The 20,128-nt window shown below is 37.5% G+C and overlaps 1 protein-coding gene and 1 pseudogene across 1 annotated transcript; one reads left to right on the top strand and one right to left on the bottom strand.

Annotated features, from left to right (window-relative positions):
• The first annotated feature begins 470 nt into the window (after positions 1–470).
• On the top strand, positions 471–4,337 carry LOC125654094 (uncharacterized). The gene is made up of 3 exons (XM_048883873.2): positions 471–1,109; positions 3,319–3,460; positions 3,973–4,337. The coding sequence occupies exons 1-3, from the start codon at positions 471–473 to the stop codon at positions 4,335–4,337; spliced, it is 1,146 nt and encodes a 381-aa protein (XP_048739830.2).
• Positions 4,338–4,381: 44 nt separating this feature from the next.
• LOC130048811 (uncharacterized) lies at positions 4,382–18,908 on the bottom strand (annotated as a pseudogene).
• Positions 18,909–20,128: the final 1,220 nt, after the last annotated feature.

Raw genomic sequence — 20,128 nt, 5'->3', positions numbered from 1 at the left:
TTTTAATATCCCTCTTATGCTTTTAACCCATTCTGACAACATGTAATGTGTGTAATTAGTTAGGTTACAGTCACTGCATGTTATTTATTAGGTTATCATGTATAATGAAAAGGACCAGCTTCAAACTCTCAAGACAACTTACATTAAAATAGGACCAGTTATTACAACTTGATAAGTTTTACTCTGGTTGGTGTTCTTATACATTCTTATTTATTTACAGCTTACTCAAGATAACATTGACAAAGCACTGGTACAGTATAACGAAAGAATTGGTCGCAAAATTGACAAGCTTAAGCCTAAACAATATAGTGCTCTTTTGGATGTTGTAAATGGACATGATATTATTGCAGCATTACCAACGGGTTATGGAAAAAGTTTGATTTATGAGCTAATTCCATTTTTACTGCAGGACATTAAAGTTATAGTTGTTGAACCACTTAATGTGATTATTAATCAACAAATTAGATGGTATGGCTGTACAACTCAAAGAGTTGAATATGTGCAAAACAATTAAAGATGGACATTTTTCTTATATCTTTATCTACAGCCACCCTGAGAACATACTAGGTAAACCATCAGTGAACAATTTTTTTCAGTGCAAATGTTTTGAAGAGAACAGAGTTGTGATAGTCATTGATGAGGCCCATTGTATTTTGGAATGGGGGGACGAATTTCGTCCTGAATATAGTAAGCTTGTTGAACTTCGAGCTGTGCTTCCTCAGGCAACTATTCTTTGTCTTTCGGCAACACTTTCCATCAAAGGTCAAGCTGGTATTAAAAGATGTTTATCTCTGAAGGATTGTAGGATTCATAATGGAATTCCAGTAAAGCCTAATATTTCAATTAGTGTTTTAAGAAGACCTGCTAGTTCTACAGCTGTGACACTGTCGTACAGACACATTCTGGATGTCTTGTTAAATGAATTAAAAGTTAAATTAAATGCAACTCCACTCACTATAGTGTATTTCAATTCATCATTGAACCATATTGGATTTGCCTATGGGCATGCTTCTCAAGTCTTGGGGAACTTTTTATACGATGGGGAGAAGACACCAGAAAATGCCAGAGTTGTCATGTACCATGCATCTGTGGAATATGGGAGTGAAGAAGTACGAATTGCTTGTCACACAAAACAAGAGGCCCATGGGCCACATCGCTCACCTGAGTCACCTTGGTCCATATCAGAAGATTTTCCATATCTATTTGCATGTAAAACCGTAGTCCCTATTATGGCCCCAAACCTACCCCTGGAGGCCATGGTTTTTGCAAACTTGAATCTACACTATGTCAGAAAGCTTTCATGTAAATATGAACTTCTTTGGCCCAATGGTTCTTGAGAAGAAGATTTTTAAAGATTTTCCCTATATATTTGTATGTAAAACTTTGATCCCCTATTGTGGCCCCATCCTACCCCAGGGGGGCATGATTTCAACAAACCTGAATCTGAACTATATCAGAAAGCTTTCATATAAATCTCAGCTTTTCTGGCTTAGTGGTTCTGGGAAGAAGATTTTTAAAGATTTTTCCTATATATTTGTATGTAAAACTTTGACCCCCTATTGTGGCCCCATCCGACCCCCGGAGGCCATGATCTTAGCATTTATAATCTGCACTATATCAGGAAGCTTTCATATAAATCTCAGCTTTTCCTATAAATTTGTATGTAAAACTTTGATGCCCCATTCAATCCCCGGGGTCCATGATTTTAACGAACTTGAATCTACACTATATCAAAAAAACCAAAAAGAAAACAAACTTTGACCCCCTATTCTGGCCCCATCCGACCCCCGGGGGCCATGATTTTAACAATTTAGAATCTGCATTATATAAGGAAGCTGTCATTTAAATCTCAGCTATTCTGGCTCAGTGGTTCTTGAGAAGAAGATTTTTAAAGATTTTCCCTATATATTTGTATGTAAAACTTTGATCCCCTATTGTGGCCCCATCCGACCCCCGGGGGCCATGATTTTAACAATTTAGAATCTGCATTATATAAGGAAGCTTTAATTTAAATATCAGCTTTTCTGGCTCAGTGGTTCTTGAGAAGAAGATATTTAAAGATTTTCCCTATATATTTGTATGTAAAACTTTGATCCCCTATTGTGGCCCCATCCGACCCCCGGGGGCCATGATTTTAACAATTTAGAATTTGCATTATATAAGGAAGCTTTCATATAAATCTCAGCTTTTTTGGCTCAGTGGTTCTTGAGAAGATTTTTAAAGATTTTTCCTATATATTTGTATGTAAAATTTGACCCCCTATTGTGGCCCCATCCGACCCCCGGGGGCCATGATTTTAACAATTTAGAATCTGCATTATATAAGGAAGCTTTCATATAAATCTCAGCTTTTCTGGCTCAGTGGTTCTTGAGAAGAAGATTTTCCTATATATTTGTATATAAAACTTTGACCCCTTATTGTGGTCCCATCCGACCCCCGGGGGCCATGATTTTAACAATTTAGAATCTGCACTACCAAATAAAGCTTATCTATAAATTTCATCTTTTCTGGCCCAGTGGTTCTTAAGAAGATGTTTTAATGACCCTACCCTATTTTTACCTTTTCTTGATTATCTCCCTTTGGAAGGTGGCCTGGCCCTTTATTTTAACAATTTAGAATTCCCTTTACCTAAGGATGTTTTGTGCCAACTTTGGTTGAAACTGGCCCAGTGGTTGTTGAGAAGAAGTTGAAAATGTGAAAAGTTTACAGACGGACGCCGGAATACGGGTGATCAGAAAAGCTCACTTGAGCTTTCAGCTCAGGTGAGCTAAAAAATTCTTCGTCTAAACAGTTGAATGAGGATATACAATTTTTACTCTTTAAACCAACTTTTATTTGTGACGACTTTAGTTTGCTGTGTCCACGATGGCTTCGTGCGCGATGACTATTTTCCATGATTTGGCCATCATCATAACATAATATAAGAACAAATGAGGTTCAAAGCTTGTTCGTGACAAGAAATACTTATGATTACAAGGCCCTCTCAAATCTCGCGAATTTTTCTCACTCGCTAATAAAAGTTGGTTACAGTAAAGAAAAATAATGTAAAGCTAAGCAATGTTTGACTTTAATGTAATTAAAACTAGAAGACTTGACAAATTCAACCAGGGCCCCACTAAATGTACATCACGATTATTGATTTATTTTTGAAGATAATGTAAAAAGAACATTTAAAGGTGGAAGTGTCATGACTTGTATAGTTATCATAAATAACTGTTGACCTTGACCAAAAAAAATTAAGATGTTCTTTACTTTTTTAAATCATCAAGAAAAGAATGTTGATGTGCCCAAGTAAATGAATTAATTTATTTCTTTTAGCTACGAGAATTGATATTTCATCAGATTTCCACAGAAGACAGCCCCCTAAGGATCATATTGGCTTCTTCTGCCCTCGGGATGGGAGCAGATTTTGGTCTTGTAGAAAGAATTGTGCATGCAGGCCCACCTAAAAGTATTGAAGGTACCGGTAACTTTTTCATTTTAATTATACAATGGTTGCAAATCACATTCAATTTGGACAGAACATCATCAAATTTGGTCTAGTGATTTTGAAAAAAAAGTCAAATCTTATTGTAGATGCAAGGTCAAGATCAATAAAAAGGATCCATTACTCATGACTTCCTACTACTTACATGTAGTATAAAATATGGCTTATAATAAACTGCATCCAAAAAAAAAAAAAAAAAAACAATGGGGGAAAACAACCAAAACCGAAACAGATTTGAATAAGCAATCAAAAATATGCACAAATCAAAATCTTTATGTCAAGGAAATTAACAGAACATGTCAATCTACTTTTTAACGATATGTTCCTTCACATAAACCACTTCCAACTTAATTTTTCTTGCAAAAAATTTAAAATGTTAAGGAAAACTGAGCCAAATGATTATTCCAAATTTAAACAATATCTTGTGAAAACAATTATATATAGTTTAATCAAGGTAATTAATAGAACAAATTTCATTCCAACAGCATATATTCAGCAAGTGGGAAGAACAGGAAAACAGGCAACAGCCATTTTGTTTTTCAACAATAGTGATGTAGGCAGGCCTGAAATGAGCAAGATAATGAAGTCTTTCTGCCGTAATGAAACAACTTGTAGGAGAAAAATCCTGAATGATTACTTTGGATTCACAGATGACACCAATGGTAGTGAAAACAAACTATCTTTGTGCTGTAACATTTGTGACCCAAGCTTAATGGAATGGAATTCAGTTCTACCTCTTTGGCAAGAGGTGAAGTCTTCCATCCGACAATCATTGTCAGATTACATTTCATTTCATAACTTGGAGATATCTTCCTACCAAATAGAAGCAGCCATCCACACTTATTCATGATATATGGAAACAGACAATTTAATTCAGGATTTTGGTTTGAATCATGAACACGCAGAAAATGTATGTACCATTTTCAAATTAAGTGTGTCATTGTAATGCATTTCAAATGTTTTGTGCTTCCCAGTGCATAGATAAAGTACTTAATGGAAAAATCAGTTGTCTTAATTTTTGTGTCACCACAGACAACGGACAACAAGTGATCAGAAAAGAAAATATCTTTGTTTACCGTTACCCGACCGACGCTATTTTTTTCTGTGAACAAAACAGTTATTATTGGTAAAATTCATTGAACAAATATATACATTTGTTTTTGCCAATTTATGGTCATTATTTGAAAAAGAGCATTGTAAATTCTTCATACAGAAACAGTGAAACTAAAAAAAAAAACATGCTGCACATAGATGAACCAGTTTTTAGTAGATAGTAGGAATTTTTGAAATTAAAAAAATATTCAAAAATTGAAAAGAAAAAAAACCTATCTACCGACCCTATTGTTTTTTAACAGCATGTAACAGTAAACAGATATATTTTTTTCTTAGGCCTTGGCTATATATAAAGTTAGAAAGTTGAGTTGGCTGTATATATTTAATTGTGAATCACTCACCAGATTAGATGCCAAAGTCACTGATGATCTCATACTGATGACTCCTGATCCATTCTTGCAAGTGTACCAAGTTGATATTTGCAAGGGGACTTGCAAGTGGTTTTGTGTAGCATTCAAGACTACGTCCATCATCATTTTCAAAAGGCCTGACACGCAATAGCCTATGAATGATATTAAGCTCATCCTCAGGAAGGTGTGCTGTGCCTTTTAGCTCTGTAAAATACTTGTGTTGTGTCATCATAATTTACTGATATTTATCGCATTCCTGCAATGGCAGATGATGACTCTGTCTTGTTTGCATGAAGAGACTTAAGATGCTCTTTTATCTCTTTCACAAAGTGTTCCATGTGTAGATCAGCTGGAATGTTTGTGTCTACTTTGCCTTTCTGGTTAACAAAGAGTCCGTAAAACGTTTCTTTGGCAGTCTTCAGGTCCAGCAGCGAAGTTTGTAGGAAAAGGAATCTTAGTATTTCCAAGGCATATTTAGATTGGTTGCTGTTCCCTTTTAACACACACATGATGCATTTCATCAGTGATATGATGATTTCTCGATTGGGAATCTTGATATTTAGATTTAAACATTGATATAAAAGGCCAATTTCTAAGACAGTTTTTCCATAGCCTAATACACAGTCATTTCTATTCTCTGGAACACGCTTATTAACAGAAACGGGAACATTCAAGATCAATTTTCCTCCATCTGGAAGCACACATGTAACTTGTTGGTACAAGTTCTTTAGCTCTGTAAGGTTAGCTTTAGCGTCTTTCAGTATGACATCATCTATGAATTCTCCAAATGATCTAACAACAACTTTCTCTTTTTCTTCTTCTGTTGCAGAAAAAATATCTACTGCTGCAAATGCTCGGTTAGGTTGTGAATTGATTGTTTCCATTTCAAAGAAACGCATGACAGCATTGACCACATAACCAGAAATTAAGGAATCTGCAAGTTCTCTGCAGTCGTAATAATTCTTGACATTATCTCCATTTGCTTTGGTTCTTCCCAATGTGATTTTTTCAGCATTTAGTGTTTCTAGAGCAGTTCCACTTTTCCTGTAGAGAAGCTTGTAAAAAAGAGTCAATACTGACATTTGAAAATGGAAAAATTCAAACGTTATGGGAGAAAGATGTTCAAATCTATCCTTTGGAGTGATGGATGCTGCACGAAGTCTCTTGACACCAGAAAATCTCTCTCGGGTAAGCTGATCTCCTCCTATATGTATCGAACCACTGTTTACTCCACACACATTTTCCACAATATTCTCATAAAATTCCAAGATTTCTATCACATCAGAGTACTTTTGTTCATTCTTTGGCAGAACACTTGTATGGGCTTCAGATATGTCGTAGTCATCTGGCCTGGGTTTTTGTTTCATGTTCTCTAGTACAGACTTAAAATTCTGGAAATACTTGCAAAATTTACAGAGAATTTCAAGAATTATAACAATGTAGCAGTTTTTTATGTTTTCTCAATCCATTTCCTGGGGCAAAAAAGTGGTTGGTTCAAGCTCCAGCAATGGGACTTGTGGTTTTGCAGTAGAAAGTTGGCTGAAGTCGCCATGCTGAATAATAGCCATGGATCCAAACCAGTGTTCCATATGTGACTTCATTGTTTCTCTTTGATGACTAACATCAATCATGAAGTTCACATTGTCTCCAATCAAACGAAATTTTTTGCCTTCCTGGACAGCATTAATAAGTTGCAAGTTGAAATGTCCTCCAATCTGTTTCTGTGCTCTAAGCATGACACAGTAAAAAAGTAGTAACACCTAGAGGCTGCAATCTGTCATACACCTTAAAAATAAAAAGAAAGAAGAGACTCACAATTTTATAATCATAATTTATTTTTATTTGTATGCATAAATATTATTTTTTGATGTGGCATCATAAAATACACATTTGTTTATTTTTGAAAATATTTTTTATGTTCATACATGCATTCAAATTCCATAAAAAGGGAATGCTGAAATCAAAACTTAACTTACCTTGGTCTACTTACTATACCAACGATTGCTTTAAAACTCAACAGAATAAAAACTTCATGCAGCACATGTAATTTGTAAACAAGATCCGATTTCATCATATAAAGGCATACTCATAATTTAGTAAAAAGAATGCACAGTAAATGATTGAATGGATCTTTAAAACAACAGGATGAACAGCAGGATTTGTCTGAAAAGTATTTAAAATGTAAAGAAATCAATTCAACAAAATTGTACTTAAAAATACCTGTTGGGAAAAGAACAGAAATATCAAGATATGAGAAATTTAAACAATAATTGCAGAACTTTTTTTCATGAATTTCTTCTAAGAAGAGCCTCCATAAGCACTTTTTGAAGACTTTTATCTGAAGGATTGCCTTACAAATGTCTAAAGCATTACCACTACAATTAAGTAGGGTAATGAGTTTTAGAATTTCTTTCCCTTGATTGTCTGAGTCGATTTCTGTTTTTGAATGTTTTGTCTGATTAAATGCAGAATTTAAATATTTTTGCGGTGTAATCCTTTCTTCTAACCAGGGATCACAGTCTCCAACAGGTTCACTTGGCTGAGTTAAGGTACTGGTAGTTCTATAAAAGTCAGGTTACAGAAAATAATTGGGACATCTCATTCATGTTTAAATATCTGACAGCAATTGGGCTGTTTCACTGCTTAATATAGTATTCCTTGTACATGTATTTTTATCATACTGCCAAGCAAAGGGCAATTAAATGTACTATGTCTATTGTCTAACCACAAGTAAAAACAACCCTACTGCCTTTTATACTGTTTCACAACAGACAAGACCTTAAAATATACCTCATTACTGGAAATGATAGGTCAGGCTGACAGTATTGGTCAGTTTCTTGCTCAAGAGGTTTAGCCAAAATTTCATTCTCGGTTTCAGACATACTGGTATGTAAGGTGTCAGAGGCAAGAAATCTCCGGTAAAACCTTTTACAGGATGCACCTGTCATAATAGATTGTATTTAAGACGAAATGTGAAAAGAAAAAGCTTTTAGAGGGCAACAGTAAAGAATCAATTTTTCGAACTGCCTGTAAAGAATTTCCAGATTACTATTCATTATCAAAGCACAGGCAATTATATCGCTTGGGTTCGAATTTACTATTAAATTACTCTTTAATAGTAAATTAGAACCCAAGCGATACAACTGCCTGTGTATCAAAGATATATAATTTCAATTAAACTGAGGTAGTACAGATCAGTAGGATTTGATTTATGTTCTCTTTAATCCATGCTATTTCAAATCCTTAAATCCTATTGATCTTTATTAAATAATATTTCTAACACCATTATTTTATAATTTTTAAACCTCACCAGTTCGGTTTGTGCCCAAGTCTGCATTCATATCATGAGCACAGTTTTTCCAATATTCATTGGAAATAGGGTACTCAGGAATATTTTTCTGCACAAAACTAGCTAAATAGTTTTTTCGTCATCACTCCATCTGGAAGACTATTTGAAAGAATGAACAACATTACAATCACTGTATAGCATAGTGAATAATTTGAATTATTATACCATAGTTAATTTTACTACATGAAACTAGTCAGTAGCATGATGCTCAGTGAAAAGAACACCTGACTAGAGATTCAGGTGGTCCTGATAAGAATTTTGATTTTGTCATATTTTCTACTTTTCTTTTACAAGTGCATGGACTTACAAATGTTGATGCTAATAACATATCAACATATATATATGCAATATTTAAAAGTTAAATTCATTTCAAAACATCCCACCAATGGGGCTTTTTTTGGAAACTTGAATGGGGGTCTTCCCTGTGGGTGTCCCCCTACACCTCTTCCTGCTGTTCCTCATATATCTCCCTCATGCATAGCTCTTATCCTTGGACGAATTTGGCTCCACTTTTTTGGCACGCTGGTTTTGGCTATATTTAGCTCTAAAACTTCATAGTTATTTCGGATTTCAAACATTTCGGTTGAGCATCACTGAAGAGACATTATTTGTCGAAATGCGCATCTGGTGCATCAAAATTGGTACCGTATAAGTTTTACATAAGAATGTTCCACAAAAAATGACGGCATCTTTCCCTCCTTATATTGACAAGAATAACTGTGAATTTCCTCATGTGTCTAATATGAAAACACAAAAACCTGTACTGTAGAGAATTGAAAAATGAAATATAACTACTAAGCCATGATGGATGCTTAAGATAAGTAGGTTACATAAAATTGCAAAGCGAAATGCCTCCAGGATTTGAACATGATCCTCTTCAAATGCCATAATATTGAGTAAAAGCATGAAGTCTGCTGACCACTTACACCAAGGCATTCCATCTATGCTGGCCTGTAGCACCGTTTTTGAAGGGGGTGGCAAAAGTGTGGGAGTCAGGTCCCCTTTCCAAAATTTTTAACGTGTAAAAAATCTTAAAAAGGGGGCGGGGTTATTCCTGCATATATGGATGTTGTTTTTATGTTATCAGACCTTTAATTGTTTCATACAGATATGTCTACTTGCAATATAGGTGTATATATCAAGTCCGAGTGCAATGTTGCACTGTATTTACTGTAACTGGAAGATAGATCAGGAGTACATGCATGGTGCAACTTTGTTTATCTAAATCAACGTAGGACTAATTTTCAAGCATCTGGACATAATCTAAAGAGAAAGTAATTGCACGCCAGTGACAAGAATATACCTACACAAAATATTGATGTCCATATAACGCTTGCATGCACTGTTTATGTTTCAACTTAAGCAGGGAGGTGATGTGATCATGGGGATCAGCTGGTGATATTGTGAGATAGACGAGGCTCGTTTAATACTCGAGTTCGGCTATTAATAGATGGTTCAAGGCCGTATAATGCTTCTACAGCGTAGAAAATGATGCATAAATTGTATTCATGTAATTGATTTGCATATGAACCAGCAAGAAAATGCCCAATTGATCAAAATTTAAGTGTGTCTATGTTGTTTTACCTTACTAGCCGCCATATTGATTTTCACATGGAGTTCAGCCATTGGACGGGGGATTCCAGGCCTTCGTGCTTGCACTCGGAAGGCCTCGGGTACTAGGCTAGTGCAGGCTCAGAGGACTCCGAGCCCGACCAGAAATACCAAATATCCACCCCACCCCCCAAATCACTACCCCCCACCCCTTTTGAGGAGGAATGTCCGAATTCCGATAAGTTGAACCTGCAGCACTGTAGCTTACAATAGATATATACAATCTCACAAATAAATGAATGAGTTACACCTATGATTTACAGTATGATAGACTACTTTATAAAATCATAGCACTTTAGCAGTCCAAAAAATTTACAACACAGAAAGTCACGGTCACACAACGCATCACAGAAAATCCAGTAACAGTTAAGTCAAATTACAGAGTCACATACGGTCATAAACTTTCCACATGAAAACGTCACAGGACAGGTACCATCTTCGACATGGACACGGCACATTACACCTTCCAGGTCAGCAGATTTGAAAACACCACAAGGAAATACCCCTGTCCAAGAACAGCTGGGTTACTGCAGACTAATCCCCTTCCCCGCATTTCGGGGTACTGTGTGCATGGAAGAGTTCACACCCCCCACATAATTCATGAACTTTCTTTCGTACCCCCTTGCGATGACCAAACCTGGTTTGTCCCTGGTTCACTGTCAGTTGAACCTGGGGTGCATAGTCATCACCCCACGACCAATGGAAACTCGCGAAGACACAAGCAACAATCCCATCCCGTTCATTGCTTAGACGTTTATCAGGAGGAAGCCTCTCAGTCAGAGAAGGAACACTATCCCCCCAGGTCGAACCGGACAGAGCCACAAACCCCGCATCCGCCGGGTCATCTCCACGAGACCCAGACACAACACAACCTTCATCATACCAACACACAATGGTACATTTGTCAGGTGCCTTCGAACAGACTGCCTTGGGAACTCATAAGCCACTGCTTCAATCATGGCTGGGCCATGTGTAATGATTAGACTGTGCGGATCAGCAACAGTCTCTAGCACTACAATTGAGCCCTGCATGCTTTCACTCTTGCATGGAATACCAACACAGGCCTGATCACAAACCTCTGTGCATGCATCGAATCCCACCTGGAATAATCCAGACTCACTAACATGACACTCAACTGCATCCTCGCCCCCAGACTCGTCATCCGCATCAGAGAACTGACCATCCACGGAATGCAAGACCAGAACCCGTGCCACCTCAATATCCCGCTGTCCAGCACTACTGGTCCAACCAATCAAACCGAACTGATCATGAGCTGAGAGGCACGATATACCGATCACACCAGGCGGAGCATCATACTGTGCCTCACCACACACACCAACTCGACTCCGCAAATTGGTACCGTATAAGTTTTACATTATGACCCCTGGGTCGAGGCCTCTGCTGGTGGACTGTTAGTCCCCGAGGGTCTCTACAGCCCAGTAGCTAAGTTTTGATGTTGACATGGCTGTTGATGCGTTCTGCGATATGGATGATGATTCTTCCACAGTGTCCGATGGTTGAGATGGTGACAATGGTTTTGTCACTGATGTTAAGATGTAAAACTTATACGGTACCAATTTTGATGCACCAGATGTGCATTTCGACAAATAATGTCTCTTCAGTGATGCTCAACCGAAATGTTTGAAATCCGAAATAACTATGAAGTGTTTGAGCTAATTATAGCCAAAAACAGCGTGCCAAAAAAGTGGAGCCAAATTCGTCCAAGGATAAGAGCTATGCATGAGGGAGATAATCCTTAATTTTGAAATGAATTTCTAAATTTTATAACAGCAATTAAATATACATCCGTATTTTCAAGCTAGTAACGAAGTACTTAGCTACTGAGCTGTAGAGACCCTCGGGGACTAACAGTCCACCAGCAGAGATCTCGACCCAGGGGTCATATGTAAAACTTATACGGTACCAATTTTGATGCACCAGATGCGCATTTCGACAAATAATGTCTCTTCAGTGATGCTCAACCGAAATGTTTGAAATCCGAAATAACTATGAAGTGTTTTAGCTAAATATAGCCAAAACCAGCGTGCCAAAAAAGTGGAGCCAAATTCGTCCAAGGATAAGAGCTATGCATGAGGGAGATAATCCTTAATTTTGAAATGAATTTCTAAATTTTATAACAGCAATTAAATATACATCCGTATTTTCAAGCTAGTAACGAAGTACTTAGCTACTGGGCTGTAGAGACCCTCGGGGACTAACAGTCCACCAGCAGAGATCTCGACCCAGGGGTCATAATGTAAAACTTATACGGTACCAATTTTGATGCACCAGATGCGCAATTCGACAAATAATGTCTCTTCAGTGATGCTCAACCGAAGTGATTTGAGGTCCTCATTTTCAACTATATCAACATCACCAGTAATGGCATGTCCAGCTGGACTATAGTTGAAAGAAGATGAAGAACAAGAACACGTTGATGGATTACGTATAAGATGGTCAATATCTAGACACTGCAAAGTTTGTTTATAATTAAAAGGTTTGGATGCAATAGTAGAAGTATAGCTGTAGGAAACACAGGGTGAAGACCTGAACCCGAAATAAGTCGAAACACACGACTGAACCCTTTTATGACGAAGAATGTTGCTTATGTTGACGGCATTTATTCCTTTGTTTGTAAATTTGAGCTTAAGGAACTGGTGGCATGATTTGGAAGGAATATCATCCATGACCCGTGCTGGTTTAAAGAGCCTGTGATGGGCAACATCCACAATCATAGAGTTCAGTCTATATTCAGGTGTTGAAAAATCCAAGTATAGACTAGCCATAGCTTCTTCAAATAACGTGTATTAAAATATCAATGGAACAGAGTAACGTTTTGTATGAATATGATGTGGACCTAATTGTCTGTTTACGTAAGGCAAAAGTGAATCAAACGTGACATCATTTATACTTGGTCTTTTATATGAACGACATCCATGACTGCGTTTCCGTCTTTGGTTATTGGGAAAAATTCCCATCACATTCACGTTATTTCCTTGTGGACTAGTCAAATTTTCCACATCATATACATTATCATTGCATCCATATGGAAATTCAGTGCCTAGGGTCCTGATCCAGTAATCTTCTCGTTGTCTACGAAAAGGGGTGCTTAATATTGGATTGTTTGTGTGATGGTAATTTTTTTCCAAAATCCTTACCGTCATGGACAGGAGGAGTGGACCGGTGCATTAAAATGCTTATAAAGAAGTTGCTTACCACCATTATTAATTTGAAATCTGTGCCCCGATATTCTTTTATTAAGTGAACCCTTGGTTTCTCCCAGATAATTTGAGCCACACAGGTTACACTCGATGGCGTATATAACGTTAGAAGATTTACAAGTCAAACTATCAACAGAAACTATGTCCTGTAGGAGTTGTGAGATTGAAAACTGTTCGTTATCTTCACCTTTCATATTTATGTATTCTGCCAGTAAATGTAATGAAATTACTAATTTTAGCACAAAATTTAAATTAAAATTGTTTTTAAAATTCTACAATTTTTAAAAAATCCGTTTGGTACCCGGATTAGAATTGCCACTTAACAACCCTTGCCGTAAGCATCTAGAATAGGCCTAAATTTTGCAGTCCTTCACCGGGAATTGTGACGTCCCCATGTGAGTGAAATATTCTCTAGAGTCGTCCCGTTAAGCAATATACAATCAGTCAATACTTTTGGAAGGGTGTGTGTGTATGATTGATTGATTGTATCTGGCTTAAAGACTCATCTCATGACCGTACGGTCAGTGAAAATGTAGGCGGAGCCTAATCTAAACAGATGTTATTTACCTGGAGTGGCCAGGGTCTATCACCATATTGCTATATCCCAATGCACTCAAAGAAATACAGAGACAGAACATGGTAGAAATCTACCTGTCCATGCTTTTTTTTTTTTTAATTTTTTTTTTTTTTTTTTTTTTTTTTACAGTTTTGATATACACAGGACCTGTCTCTGGGACATCTGCAGAGTTTCTGTGGCCATGCGGTCATAGTGTTTGAATAATGGTTGTATTCCTAAGAGTAGCTGACACATTAATATTCTACACCCATCCCCTATTTCTCTCTCTTACTCTCAGTCATTGACTCAATGAATAATTTCTGTTATAAATATAGAGGTATCATAAGTTGATGACATAAAAGTTAAAAATAAATTTTAGAAATTATTGTGCAAATTATTGTTTGATTTCTGATTGTGTAATTTATAATACATGTATATAGAGGGGAGAAAATTACAATTATATTGAAATTGCGTTGTTCAGGGATCTTTTTAAAAACAATTGAATTACCAGAAAATAGCAGTTGTGGACAGGTCAATGCTATCAAAACCCAGGTATACTGGGCTTCCTCAAGATCTAAAGAATGCCTGTAGATACTGGCTGTTATTGTTATCAAAACACTTCTCTGGGGTAGCCTCTGACCAGTGTCTGCAGATGTCACTCCACCTGAGATCTAATGTTAAATCTTTGATTGACAGGCAGTTTACAATTTGGGGGCGTTAACTTAAAATTGGGTCTTTAACGTTTCGCTCGGAAATTTTGTACTCATATGGAGACGTCACCAAGACCGGTGAAGGGCTTTAATTAAATTGAGGCCTATGCTCGGCGCTTACCGCCATTGAGCAGTGAGGGTTCTAGAGTGCCACACCTTATGTGACACGGGTCATCCGTTTTTAAGGTCAGCTCCGAGGACCCGTAACATTCACACCTGATCTCGGGGGGGGGGGGGGGGGGGGGGGGGTTACACTATAATATTAATGATCATTTAAAGCTGTATGACCCGATGTTCATGTAATTTTTTTGTACATAATTGCTTTAAAGCAGATTAATTACTTTATAAAGTTATTAACTTTCCCTTAATTACATGCTTGAAAACGTCTGTATGTAAAAGAAAACAGTGCGAATATTATTTAGAAAGTAAATATGTGTGGTACATATATTAATCATCCCATAATAGACGTCTATAAATAGACCCACGCGCGTCAGGGGAATCCCAACATGATGTATTAACTCATACGCAACTGTCTAGTTTTAAGGCTGAAAGAGCGTAAAACAACAAATTAGTAAGAGGTATTTGATATTTTTATTTCTATTAAACTTGTGACACGGTACTGTTGTAACAAAATACACAGCTTTACACAGATAAGACCACCGATGATCTGAAAGTTTGAACTGGTCACGTGACTGTCACTTGAACTGGCAGTCTGACACGGTTATTTGTAAACATCGATTTAAAATCAAATAATTTGGGTTAAAACAGGTGAAATAATTTATGATTTGTCATACAGCCTCATAACTACATACGTGCGATGATTTAATAGCGTTTTTACAAGATGGAAAATAATGTTGTCATTCGGACCATACAGCTTTAAAAGATTGGTTACTCAATGTTCTATGTATGTAAATGAAGGGATGTACAAATGCGGAAACATGATTGTTAATAATTATGCAAGTCTAGCTAACTTATGTAAGCAATATAATATAGAGAGTTGGGCAAACAAGTTTCCTGGATTCACTAGAGGTGGGATCAGGTGCCCAGGTGGAATAACCATCCCCTGTTAACCGATTGCACCCGCCATGAGCCCTATAGCAACGGAATTATCGGGGACTACAACAGAGATAGTACAATATCAATAAGACCGTACGCAAAGGCCTAACTTTTGATTGAAATGGTTATAAAACCTACCACTAAGTAGCAGGGAATCGCAACGATCTGGAGGTAGGATGTTGAATACATCTGTCGGTTGCTTTGGGAACCGATAACTTGCAATCAAATATGCGTCAGTACACATACCTCACGGGTTAATTCGGTCCTGAAAAAACTCTTTCACGACGCAAAACTCGTTCAAATTTGAAACGGATAAAAAAAAACGGTCATTTTTATTAATAGCCCGTTTAATACTAATTTGGGACAAATATTTGCACTTAAGATAAATATTTTACACCTATAAGTGGGTAGAGGCTGTCCTATTGTATCTTGCTTAACGTCCCTCTCCATAATTTTACACTCATATGGAGACGACACCTAGACCAGTGAAGGGCGTCAAAATTTAGGCCTATGCTTGGCGTTTACGGTCATTGAGCAGCGAGGGTTCTTTAGCGTGCCACACCTATTGTGACACGGGACATCCGCTTTTAAGGTCATCTCCGAGGACCCGTGACATTCTCACCCGATGCCGAGCGTTTGGCGATGGAACTGTCACAACCTGTTTTAACGATTTCGGTCTGTCGCGGTCAGGATTCGAACCTCGACCCCCCACATACGGGGAGAACGCTCTACCTCGAGACCACCACTGCAATTTTTAAGGCTGTCGTAAAGTTACGACAAAAATCAATTTTAAGTTAATCGTGAAGCTTCTTTGGGAAAGTAAAAAAAAAGCGTATGTTTTCCCTGACGATGACTAATTATCACAAGATCTTTAGTGAAAAAAGGCACTAGTTCTAACATCCCAATACTAGTGATTAGTATCGATCAATGCAGATAAATGTAGAACCAATTGTTGATACATGGGACAGGCACCTATCAACTAAATCAGAAGGCACCAAGAAAAAAATTAACCTTTGCAAAACTTTAACCTTGATCTTAACTTTTAAATGTGTAGGACTACGGTTATCAAGTTTCGTCTGCGTATTCACAGTGGCACGACTTTATTTTACCACATTTGCTTTGCTACTTTACAGGAACAGTGTTTCTAAAACACATCTTGATTCATGTGAGAACCTTATCAGAAGGTACTTTACGAATACCGATCAGTAACAGAATATTTCCTTTAGCCAGGTACATTGTATCTGGGTTCTCTCTTCCACCAATAAAACTGGGCACCACCAGATAACTGAAAAATTATTGAGTGTGGCGGAAAACATCAATTAATCCATCAATCAATCCTTTTAGAGATACCGGTACTTGCCATATTCCTTTGGTCTGTCAACACTTGTAGTCATGATTTTCTTTTTCTGGCTTGACCTTCTTAAATGGGGGCGGTTCTTCGGATGAAATCGCAAAAACCGAGGCTCCGTGTCACAGCAGGTGTGGTACGATAAAGATCCCTTCCTGCTCAAAGGCCGTAAGCACCGAGCATAGGCCTCAATTTTCAAGCACTTCACCGGCAGTGTGACGTCTCCATATGAGTGCAATAATCTCGAGAGGGACGTTAAATAATATACAATCCATCTTCTGCATCACTATTCATGGCTGTGTTATTATCACCACTTTATCCTTGTTTAACGTTACGTCACATTTGTGTCACGAGTTTGGGGTGGGCACACATCAGATCGTCATATTGTACAGGGTGATGGCAATATGTTTCTACCACAACTTCAACGCGGTGATACCATTTTAGGAGTCAAAGGATTCACAATTGCCGACTTCCTACCAGCTGATATTGGTCTCAATATGCCACCATTTGTGTCATCGTCAAAGCAGATGACTGCAGACGAATTCGTCAAAACTCAATAAATTGCTCAACCAAGGATTGTTGTTGAGATGAAGATGGAGCAGATGAAAAATTTCAAAATAATATACAAACTGTGTTGCCGCTTTCTGAAGCACATCTCGCGGAGCAAATAATTTTAATTTGTACTGCCGTGACAAATTTGTATGAACCACTGCTCAAATGACTTGTAAATCAATTAAATGTGTGTAAACTGTGTTGAAAAAATAGTTTAATATGAAACATGCAATGAATATTGAAAAATGCGCTGACATGAAAGTCAGAATAAAGGTTTACCACGTCTTACTCTACGGGTTTAAATCACAGCTACAATGTTTCTGGTATAAAACTATTTCAATTTGTATAACATGTTATTTTGCCAGAAATTTTGGTCAAACAGAATTCTTTCAGTGGAAATTCCTTTCTTGGTCCAAATTACAAAATCTGTCCATTCAATTTCAAAAATTGCCATTTGGCCTGTAACTTGGTAAAAATAGTTGTGTTGTCTTTTTAGGCGTAACTTTTCTTCTTGCAGTTCGCAACAAAGTAATCGGTTGTTTGCACATTTTTCAGGAAGTTTGTTTCCCCACTTGTCTTCTTTTCTGCCATAGGGGCACTTGATTTCAACAACCCCAAATCCACATATGGATTACCGAACTAGTCCATCCACACTGACTCCAAGGAAAGGATATTTTTTGCTTATATATGTCCTCTACAAAGACATCTCGTTTACAATGTTTTTTATGATTTTGCACCTACTGTCTGCGGGCTTTACATTCATACTTTTCCCCATGAGATATACTGCATGTATATGGTTGTGTAGTGTATCCACGAAGTACTTTAACTAAATTTTCTGGGGGCGGTTCTTCTTTTCTCGTACAAACTGCACCAAAATTAGAAGCAGTCAACACACTAGTTCTAGCCTCCGTCCAATTTTTATTGTTTGCTTGTCCACAGGTTGAATTGTTCAATTCAGATATAGTTGAGGGAGATATTTCCAGTTGGTTAACAAAGTCAATAAATTCGGACTGGCATACAATATAACTCCAATCCACACTGTCCATAAACATATACGATGGTTCAAATATGTTCATAAAGTCTGTTATGGCCGCAGTTCGTGCACACATTGTTTGATTAAGAACAGAGTTTAGGTAAGCACATCCTAGTCCATCTAGCAAGTCTTCAAAAACATTTCTGGATCTTTAAAAGGGCCTGACATGTATACATCAGGATAAGGTTTAACAGGTGGATTATCTGAAGTTAAGAACTTAATGTCCTGTAATCTTTTAGGACTTGGAGGTTTCTGAATTTCTTTTGGCTTTTTCCACTTGGAATCACTAGAGGTACATGGTTTTTTAATTTTCAAAACAGCAAATAGGGATGCTCCAACATAGGAACAAAGTCTAGCTTTTCCATTGCATGATGAGTTCTCAATTTGTCCAGTTTTAATAATGGTAACATAAAGGCTGTAATGGTCATCTGTTTTTCCGTCAACTTTCACTAACTGTCTCATACTTGGTCTGCACTCGGCTAAGACACAACTGTATGTATCATTAACATTGTTTACTTTCATGTTCCCAAGGCAATTTTCATTACAGTCTCCTAGCCTTCTTCAGTCGCCTCTTTGATTTTCTTTGCTTTTCCTGAAACAGGGTCTTTTGAATATAAGAAATAGTTGAGTATATCTTCTTTAATATTTGGACTGTTTGTGGTCGTTAGTTCTCCCCATCCAGTTTTGAAAGTTCAAGGATTAGGCACATTTTCATCATTCTCATTAGAACTGTCACTTGAGGTGGAAATGTCTGTCTCACCAAGGTTCATGACTCTCAATATTCTGTTCACTAGAATGTCTTTATTACCCGATTTTTTAAGGTCCCTGTCTGACAACCATCCTTTAAGTTTTGGTTTCTTCCACATCATCAAAGTTTCATGGTTCAGAGCATCTGCCACTGTATCGCCGGATACTGAATCTGTATCACTCATTCTGAAAATACAAAGGTTTCATCTTAATCCCACATTCATGGATTAAAATAAAGTCACAAGAAAAAAGAATAAGAGGCCCATGGACCACATCGCTCACCTGAGCCACCTTGATCCCTATTTAAAGATTTTCCCTATTTATTTCTATGTAAACTTTGATCCCCTATTGTGGCCCCAACCTACCACTGTGGTCCATGATTTTAACAAACTTGAATCTGCACAGGGGCCTCCGTGGCCGAGTGGTTAGAGCATCGTGCTCAAAATCACACGGCTTCTTGCCTTTGTCGGCGCGGGTTCGAATCCCACTCACGCCGGTAAGTGAGAAAGTTTCCCAGTTTACTTTCGGAAGGTCGGTGGTCTCTTCCCAGGTACATTATATCTGGATTCTCTCTTCCACCAATAAAAAACTGAGCACCACCATATAACTGAAATATTGTTGAGTGTGGCGAAAAACATCAATTAATCAATGAATCTGCACTGTGTCAGGAAGCTTTCATTTAAATTTCAGCTCCTCTAGCCCAGTGGTTCTTGAGAAGATTTTTAAATGACCCCACCCTATGTTTGCATGTTTGTAATTATCTCCCCTTTCAAGGGGGCATTACTCCTCATTTGAACAAACTTGCAAGCCCTTCCCCCAAGGATGATTTATACCAAGTTTGGTTGAAATTTGCCCAGTGGTTTTGGAGAAGATGATGAAAATGTGAAAAGTTTACGCTGACTACAACAGACAAATTTTGATCAGAGAAGCTCAATCGAGCCTTCGGCTCAGGTGAGCTCATAATAATTAGAAACAGTGAAAGCAGTATGTTCCCA

Source organism: Ostrea edulis, chromosome 7 (assembly GCF_947568905.1).
Source record: "Ostrea edulis chromosome 7, xbOstEdul1.1, whole genome shotgun sequence".
NCBI classification, from domain to species: Eukaryota; Metazoa; Mollusca; class Bivalvia; order Ostreida; family Ostreidae; genus Ostrea; species Ostrea edulis.
The sequence above is the reverse complement of the archived record's forward strand: the minus strand, read 5'-3'. Positions and strand labels throughout refer to the sequence as shown.

Coding starts and splice junctions, on each gene's coding strand:
- LOC125654094 (XM_048883873.2), top strand. CDS start 471: ATGGCTGTACAACTCAAAGAGTTGAATATGTGCAAAACAATTAAAGAT. Junction 1,110..3,318: donor TGGAATATGGGAGTGAAGAA/GTACGAATTGCT, acceptor TATTTCTTTTAG/CTACGAGAATTGATATTTCA. Junction 3,461..3,972: donor CCCACCTAAAAGTATTGAAG/GTACCGGTAACT, acceptor TCATTCCAACAG/CATATATTCAGCAAGTGGGA.